Source organism: Raphanus sativus, chromosome 6 (genome assembly GCF_000801105.2).
Source record: "Raphanus sativus cultivar WK10039 chromosome 6, ASM80110v3, whole genome shotgun sequence".
Taxonomy (NCBI): Eukaryota; Viridiplantae; Streptophyta; class Magnoliopsida; order Brassicales; family Brassicaceae; genus Raphanus; species Raphanus sativus.
The window spans coordinates 32,175,469-32,184,722 of record NC_079516.1 but is presented as its reverse complement, the minus strand read 5'-3'; the positions used below and the strand labels follow the sequence as shown (position 1 = coordinate 32,184,722).

The 9,254-nt window shown below is 36.8% G+C and overlaps 2 protein-coding genes and 1 long non-coding RNA gene across 3 annotated transcripts; all 3 read right to left on the bottom strand.

The window, feature by feature from the left end:
• Positions 1 to 2,031: 2,031 nt before the first annotated feature.
• Positions 2,032 to 2,630, bottom strand: LOC130496612 (uncharacterized). Its single transcript, XR_008935771.1, has 2 exons — positions 2,388 to 2,630; positions 2,032 to 2,307 (listed from the first exon to the last, which is right to left on the bottom strand). It is a non-coding gene; the product is annotated as an uncharacterized LOC130496612 (long non-coding RNA).
• A 1,007-nt stretch (positions 2,631 to 3,637) lies between these two features.
• LOC108811268 (putative 12-oxophytodienoate reductase-like protein 2A) lies at positions 3,638 to 5,233 on the bottom strand (the record flags this gene model as incomplete). Its single annotated transcript, XM_018583313.2, is given in 5 exon segments — positions 3,638 to 4,269; positions 4,336 to 4,497; positions 4,571 to 4,701; positions 4,794 to 4,934; positions 5,077 to 5,233. Coding segments are annotated over 5 exon segments (1,062 nt in total). The 5' UTR covers positions 5,103 to 5,233.
• Positions 5,234 to 6,389: 1,156 nt separating this feature from the next.
• LOC108806698 (UNC93-like protein 1) lies at positions 6,390 to 8,075 on the bottom strand. The gene has a single exon (XM_018578870.2). It carries the CDS (start codon positions 7,901 to 7,903, stop codon positions 6,539 to 6,541), a length of 1,365 nt encoding a protein of 454 aa, XP_018434372.1. The 5' UTR covers positions 7,904 to 8,075; the 3' UTR covers positions 6,390 to 6,538.
• Between the last annotated feature and the right edge of the window lie 1,179 nt (positions 8,076 to 9,254).

The window sequence follows — 9,254 nt, the reverse complement described above, 5'->3', positions numbered from 1 at the left end:
GTTTGATTTAATAGGTCGATCTGGACAACTCTCCTTTGAACATTAAGCCTTTTTTGTATTGTTAGATTTGCTGCTATTTTAAACTGATACTAGATTTTGATCCACGTTTCGAAACACAGATTTTTTCAAATATAAACGAAGTTTAATATGAATAAGTATTTTGAAATTGTTATATATTTATGTTACAAAATCGTATTATATTGGAGTCTGCTTAAGATGCTGACAAAAAATCGTATTACATTGGAGTTTGTTTAAGTTGTTGACAAAAAAAAGTTCTATTACATTGAAAAGCGAATATGTTTAAAACTACATAATTTATGAATTATTTTAGTAAAGATCTTGTATATACACTCTTATGTAACTATTTTTAGATTTAACATATTATCCGGACCAGAGAAACGAAAGCGAAATTGATTTTAATTATACAGATTTGGTTCGGATCTGCGGTTCATGGTAGAATACCTTATTTGATATCTTTTTTGGATCCGCGAGTCTTGGTTTGAGTCTAGGTCGGATTTTTGTTCGAGTCTGGGTCCTGCTCGAGACATGGTCGTGTACCTAAAATACCTAAAATATTTTGTGTATATTAGATATTTTGGATATTTCGAATATGTTTTCTGTTTACCAATGTTTTTTTAAAGTTTACGGGGTTTGGTTTTAGGTATAGTTTCAGGCTGTGAATATACGGATGACAAGGGAATGGAATGATAATGAGAATGCTGGATGCAGTAGCCCATATCTGTCTATAATGAGGTTCGGATGCAATCATATATGGCCTGGGTTGGGATAAGGGTAATTTAGTTTTAGCTACGAAATGGATGATAATTTAAAAATCCTAGAAACTTGAAAGACTCATAAATGATATATATTTATATATATCGTTTCAATATTTTTTTTAGGGACAATTGGAAAAAAGAGACATTTTGAATTTTTGTTTGTCATTTTAAGTTTCTCATACTTTTGGCAATTCTGGACATGTTTTACCCTTTGTTTAATGAAAAAAAAATAGTAAACTTAATTTTAAATTAAAAAAATATTGAAAAGTATTAGAAACATAAGTAGGACATTTATATGTTTATTTTTATTTTTTGTAAATGGAGAATAATATATTTATTTTATCTTCTAACCTAGGTTAGAATACACTTCTCGTAATCTACTTAATCTAGAAATCGAATACTAAATTTTATACGTAGATCTATCCAGGGTATATACCGTAAACTAAAATTTCTTGTACTCTATCTAAGCTAGAATTTGTTACGTTACAATCTAGCAAGATATCTTGAGTCTACCTACAACTAGATTACGACATATAGCTTCGACTCTATGTTGTACCTTACGCCATTTTTGTATCATAGATTCCTCTGCCTTTTACCTTATATGACGTCTAAAGAAGAATATGTCTCTCACGTGTTGTACTGTGTTATGGGTTAGGTAGGATACATATTCTAATAAAATTTGAAAAATATGGAAACTCTCCATATTCGGTAGATGTTTTCCTCCTCCCTTTGATTCCCTTCTATATCTAATTAATTAAGCATTCAAAAAATATAGAAATATGCAGATCTCCCACTCCAACCTAGCACCCTTGGCAATAGCTTAAGGCATTCAACCAACAGGACACAAGAAATTTTACTCTCTGACCCAAATGTTAATATAAGAACAATTTGACGGAGTTTGTTAAGTTGTTCATTTACTTGTTGCAAGACTATATGTCCAAAGAACAAATTAGTAAACACAGCTTTGACTCAATATTGTATCCTTCACTCCCATGGCGAGAGACTCAATATGGTATCCTCTTCTGGAGGAACATCCAAAGGCTTCAGAAAGAAATTAAGACACAAGCAAAAGGTGCATCAAAGAACAAAAAATGAACAAGAAAACAATAGTTTTATTATAAATGAGATGATGTTTATCAAACTGCAACACAGAGAGCGTTCAAAAAATCAGTGGGATCACAAGACAAGATTTTGTCAGTGTGTTTATCACTTTGATCACCCAAACTTTTTATTTTGAAGTTCTCTTTTTTTTTCGTTTTCAGTATATGAATTCATTCAAAATGAAGTTTTTTGTTCAAACTTCAACTGATAGGTTCAATTGCCAATGGCTTTCCGGATGAGCTCAGCTTTTGCTCTTGACATGGAAAGTGTAGAAACCAGTGCAGTAGCAGCCAGTCAGCAGAAGGTCCACGACCAACATACTTAATGTCTTCCATCTCTCTTCTGCCTAAGCTTTTCATTGCTGTCTATTAACCTTGGAGATGTAGTTGTATGCTCCCATGTTCATTGCCTCTTCTTGGCACCAAAATATCTCGCATATTTTTCATAATCAAACCAAAAAACATTAGTACCCACCAGATGTTGCAGAGAGAACTAAACCCAAACACTCACTTGGATATCTCTTGAGCTCAATCTGAATGCAATCATATGGGAAAGGACAAAGAAATTCCACTCTACAAATAGCAACATTGCTCGCGACATCAAGCTCTTAGTTAAACCTGCAAAAATGCAAACACCAAGAATAATTCTACTTTTTTGATATCAAAAGGACTCATTATAAAAAATGAAAAAGGTTGCATATCTTCCCAGAGCAAAGTACCATCTTCTGATGCCTTCTTCAAGATCAGAGTGATCATTCTGTCCTTGTTTTCAAACCAAAGAAGTGACCAAGGATACCAAAAGAAAACTGTAGACAAGGTTATCTTTTGTAAGATCAAGAACCTATGGACAACAAGATTTTATGAAAACGCCATGATGCCCAATCATAAAAATTAGGTTTTAAAATTCAAATCACACATATAAATGTGTAAAGAATTGTAGGATTTTGATGAAAGTAGTGATGAAATATATGATTGAACCGACGAAGGAAGAAGGCATAGAACAAAAACGAGGATAAAAAACAGAGAACAGAGAAAAAGAGACAAAGAATATAGACGATGATCACTTAACCTTTGATGAAGAAGAAGGCGAAATCACCATTGGAGAGGAGGAGAGAAACGGCGGAAGAAGATGATAGAAGATAATTATATTTTTTAGGTTAATTCTGTGTATTTACCTTTTCTATTTTATCTTTTTTTTTTACTTAACAAAATTGTATAAGGAAACAAATTAAATTATTATATATCTTATATAAATTTAATTAGTTTAATTCAAGGATATAATGGTATTAACATTAATTAAAATATTAATAAGACAAAAAAAACAGATAAGTCTTAGGGGGACAAACTCCACTTCTAGATGTCTCTTTTTTCTAATTTTCTCTTTTTTTTATCCAAATCACTAGAAAGACAAAAGTGAAAACTGTAAAAAAGTAATATTACCCTTTAATCAATATAAGAATTCCTTTTACAGGTCGATGAAGGTGCTTATCTCATGTGGAGAAAATCCAAGCTAATGGTTGGTTGTTATAGTATAAGTTTTGTTCGTACTTAAGAGAAATGTCATGTGAACAAAATAGAGAAAAAACTACAATTCAGAGTTACAAACTTATTGCTAACTAAGTGTACGTATTTTATTATTTTTCAAACAAATGACATTTCTTTCTCAGAGAAAAAAAAATGACACTTCTAAAAATGTACTAAAATTTTTCAAACAGAGTGATGTTCTCAAACGTGCAACTCAAAAAGGTTTTATTAATTAGTTGCTGTAGATTTTTTGAAGTGGAACCAACATCAAGCAGCTGAGTCTGCATTCTCAAGAAAAGGGTAGTCTGTGTATCCCACGACAGGATCAGAAGTATAGAACGTTGATCTGTCATACTTATTCAAAGGTGCATCGAGTTCAAATCTCTTTGGCAGATCAGGATTGGCCAAGAACGTCCGTCCATACCCCACCAGGTCGGCTCCTCCCTCTTCCACTACTTTGTTCCCATCTTCTCTAGAGTAACCTCCAGCTACTATGAACGTTCCTTTGAAGGCACTTCTCATGGGAGTAAGCGACTCGGTGCATTCAAACATTTCTTCAAGGAGTTTCATTCTAGGTTCAACCATGTGACAGTAAAGGATCCCATGCTTGTCCATTTCTTGCACCATGTAGAGTCCTAATGCCTCAGGGTTCGAGTCTCCAGACTCCATGTAATCTGCAAATGGTGAGAGTCTGATTCCCACACGATCTGAACCAATCTCCTTAACCACAGCTTCTATTACTTCCACTGCGAATCTACAGCGGTTCTCTAGTGACCCACCGTATTGGTCACTTCTGTCATTCACTGTGTCTTTCAGAAACTGGTCAATGAGGTAGCCATGTGCACCGTGAACCTCCACCCCATCAAAGCCTATAATTACAACAAGTGTCATGTTCAGTTCATCATGAATCCAAAGGGGAAGCAGACTTTGCTTACCAGCTTCCATTGCATTTCTTGCAGCAACTCTAAAGTCGTTGACAATGGCAGGGATCTCTTCGGTCCTTAACCGCCTTGGAGGGGTAAACTGACCTCCATAGATGTGATTACACGTCAATGGCTTGTCTGTAGAGGAGACAGGAGCTTCCCCATTTGGCTGGTCTAAAGAGAGGAGGGAATATAATACGTATAAAAAGCAAGAACCAAACATCAATGTTTCATCTTTGGTTAGTACCTTGATGAAAGACTCTGCCACCGTGCCAAATCTGGCAGAAGAAGATGCCACCTTTGGCATGAACATCATCCACGATGGGCTTCCATGCTTCCACCTGCTCTCTGGTCCATATTCCAGGTATATCCGGATAACTTCACAAACAGAGGTGAAGCTATTGGTTGATTTGGACAAGATATAAGTGGTGAAGATTGATCAAAAGGTGTTTTATTATATGTATATGTACCCTTTTGTTGCGTCCGAAACTGCACAAGATTCAGAAATAAGAAAACCACCAGGTGTTGTTCGTTGAGTGTAATATAACTTGGCCTGAGGCTGAGCAATGTAACCGTACGCTCTCTGCCGCGTCATTGGCGCTAGAACAACCCTGTTTCAGAACCGTCTATTACTAACGCTGAAAGAGAACAGTCAAGTTTTCTAGTTCGTATATTGGAGAAGCTCATCCCACAAAGGACTAAACTGAAGATTTAGGACAAGGATAACATTTACTAAGACTTTAAATGATGTACCTGTGAGCAAGGGTGAAAGGTCCCATCTTATAGGGTGTGAGGAGAGGAATACTCCTACTCTCTTTTTTTTTTTTGTGACACACTCCTACTCTCTTTGGTATCCATTGACAATAGTAAAATTGTGTGTTGCCTATTGTGATCCAAGACTCTGGAGTTTGTGTGTTGTGAAATGTGGAAAGATAATATAATTCAATGGTACAGATCTGGTGGTGATAGCGTGTGTTGGTTGGCTTTCATTTGTGATTAAAGAGGTGCCTACTCGTCGTCTTCTGTGAGCAATTATTAGACCAATTAAAGGACCACATTTTACCATCAGCTCTCAATATGAAAAGTGCATTTTGTGTGTACTCTCCTCCATCTTGTGATGATTCAGATAGTACAACAATTGATTTAACTTCTTGAATGGGCTATTTTGAGGCTAAAGTCAAAGTGATGTTTGATGAGTGTTATGAAGCATCAAACAACTTATTATATTGTCTTGTTACTAGAATTTCCCGGTTTGAGAATTTAGTATGGGGATGTTTTAGTCGGTTTTGTTCATATGTTCCCAAAAAATACAGATCAGTCGTGTGCAACAAGTCGTAAACATTCAGTGAAATCAGATTCTGTACCCTTAGCTTTACGCCTTTACCCTGTCCCATGTACTGTGTATTGTTGCCTATGTGATCCAAGACTTTGAAGTTTGTGTTTGTGACATGTGGAAAGATAATATATTCAATGGTACAGATCTAGTGGTGATAGCGTGTGTTGACTGTTCACTACGTGTAGGTAAACCGTCCTCTTCTATGAACATTTATTAGACCAAGGGCCACATTTTTTTCCCCCAAAGTCTACAATGAAGCATGCTACGTCTACCCTAGATATTCTCCTCCACCTTGTAATGATTCAGATAGTACAACAATTGATATTAACTTATTGAATAGTCTCATGAAGCAACAAACAACTTTTTATATTGTCTTGTTACTAAAACTTCCAAATTTTGAGAATTTAGTGAGGTAATGTTTTCAGTAAGTTTTATTCATCTGTTCCAAAATAAACAGTTTGTTGTATGCAACAAGACATCTATATACTACATTCTGTGAATACAGGTTATGGACCCTTATCCTTGCCCAGTCCCATGTACTGAAAAGGTTATGGTAATTGTAGGTCCATAAAAAAGATGTGATTGCACCTTGAAATTACGGAAGCCCTGAAGCCAACCTTGTCTACTCTGTTCTTTTATGTTCATATACTAATCTCAGACTCAAAAAGTTGTGTACAAAACCCACCTTAAGAGAACCCGAACAGTCTCAATAATAACATAGACATTTCACTGAATCGAATCTTTGTCTCTCTCTGTTATTATATACGTAATCAATTATCAAAATGTATTTCAACAAGAGAACACTGCATATGATTATCAAATGCATTTCAAACGACAGAACATCGTAGTTGTACTAGAAAAAGAAAGCTACTCAATGCTCTAAACCTTATTACCACTAACATCATCAGCTTCATCTTCGTCTTTAACAAACACGTAGACAAGAATAACCAACAAAGGATAACTTACTGTAGTGAGTGACCAATTTATAACAAGCTGTGACATTAACGGTACCTTACGTGTATCTATTTGCCAAGCCACTGCAGCTCCTGCGCTCTGCACTCCTTTGTAGAATCCACTGTATCTACTCAAAGTCAGAGAATCATTCGCAAGTGCACCAATCAACCAATACACCATGCTCTGATACATCGCATCTAACAAACCATAGCTCATGTATAACATGAACGGTCCGGCGAAGTCTCTGCCTGAATCTTTGAAGTCGAGTTTCTTCACCGGAAGATTGTCAAACGAGTAACGGTGCTGATTCGCTAACCCACCTGCCCATATCACGGTTCCGATCACCGCCACTAAAGATATTCCGGCGAAGCCTCTCGCCCTCCTGCTTTTGAAGCTGAAGTCCATTATGTAGCCGATGGCGAACGATCCAGCCATCTGAGCTCCCCAGTAAAAGACATTATTGAAGCCTCTGGTTCTGAGGTTGAAGAGGAGACCGTTCACGTTGTTGAACTGATAGCTGTAGAAGAAGTTGCTAGCCCAAGCCGCCGGAACGATGAGAAGCATTTTCTTGTCGAGGAACAGGCGTAGCACCGCGGCGAACTCCGTCGAGGCGCGAGAGTATTTCACGGCGGAGCATGTGGATCCGTCGTCACGGATGACGGAGTTCGCCGGGAGGATACCGAACGAGAGGAGAACGCCGGCGAACATGAAGCACATGAAAGCGATGTAGGTCGCGTCGTTGACCGACGCGGCGGAGCTACGGCGGTAGTTGAGGATAAACGGGATCAAACCTCCGATCACGCCGCCGAGGTTGAAGATGCTCCAGAACAGGGCGATGTAAGTGCCTTTCCGATGCGGAGGAGGGTACGACGTCATCACCGCTCCTTCACCCGCCCAGAGAAGACCAGCGCCGCAGCCGAGGAGAGCTCCGGCGACGACGGCGAAGGCTTGGTGGTGGTGATGGTTGTAGTAAAGAAAAGATCCGGCGTAGAGAACGTAAGTGGAGCAGCCGGCGGCTAACGTGAGGCGCGGACCGAGGACGTTGTAGAACGCGCCGCCTAAGACGCCGAAAACGGTGAAAGCGGTGTACACGGCGGTGTTAGCGTTGTTAGCGGCGGTGGGATCGACTTGACCGCCGCCTCCCATGCCGGAGAGAGCGTTGAACATACCTGGACAGCAGAAACAGACGAAACCCATTAAGGTGACTTGAGACAGAGGAGAATTGAGTCGCCATCGTCTCGGCTTTTCCTCGCCGTGATTCGTTTTTTGGTCTTCGGTTATTACACTCATGGTGGGGAAAGAGAATGTTTCTGTCCTAAAACTCAAAGCTCGGATCTTTCTAGTTTGTGATTTTGAAATGATTCTTCCTTCAATGGCGGAGATGTCACGGGAAGAAAGAATATATTGAATTAATTAAAAATAAGATTTAATCTGATCCTAGTATCTAACTGTGAAATAACTCCAGAGCGTAAGGTACATGACCACTAATTATGGTTAAGTAAGACATTTCAACAAAAGAAAAATACCAATATTTTTAGAAAAGTACTATAACTACTACTCAACGTTGACCAAAAGAAAAACAAAATGTAGATAATTAAATAGAATAAAAAATAACGAGCCCCAGTCGGATCTAAAAATTGGGAGTATTTTTTTTTTTTAAAAAGGAAGATAAATAGCGAGCGACAGTTAAAAAACCGGGTCGGATCTGAAATCGGGCCAGGTTAAAGAAATAAATTATACAGTAAAACCTCTATAAATTAATAATGTTGAGATTTTATAATTTTATTAATTTATAAAGATATTAATTTATAAAAGTTTTTTTATTTAGATTTTTTTCTATTTTTGAATCTATATTTGATTTTACTGTATATACATTATTTAAATTTTAGAAACTTCACTTTCATATTGGTTTATTATCTTATTTGGTATATATTTTTATGTTTTATAGAACTGTTATGTGGTTTTCAATATAACTTTATTAAATAGTATCAAAATATATTGAAATATTAAGAAAAATAAAGGTATTTTCATTGTGAATATAAAATCAACAATATAACTTTTAGTTTGTAATTATATAAAATATATATATATATAGATTATTAATTTATGATTTTAATGGGACTATATATTTACGTAGGAGTTTAAAAATATTATTATCTTATTATTTTATCGATTTGTCTCATATGGGACCGGTGAAATTTATTAATTTATAGATATTATTAATTTATAGAGTATTAATTTATAGAGGTTCTACTGTAGATAGGCTGAGAGAGAGAGAGCTGAGGGAGAAGGGGTGAAATTGGTTGGTTATCGGTGGAGAATCAATTGGACGGGAGGCAATTGCTCCATTGCCCTTAAATGTGAAAGGCAAAATCTCTTATGGGTTTTGTCAATCGCCTATGCCCCTCTGGAGTTAATGAGCCGTGAAAAGACAAAACGCCATTCGTGGGCGAAATAAAAAAAATAAAAAAAATTGCAAAATCGAATTGGTTTATTTGTGTGGAATGGTTGAGGTGGTTTGGGTTGAGGTGGGTTTGGGTTGAGGTGGGTTTGGGATAGCTCTCGGTTTCGGTTTGGAAATCGAATTGGATTTCAATTGAATTGATTGGATTGGAGTGGATCAATTAATAAAATTAAATGA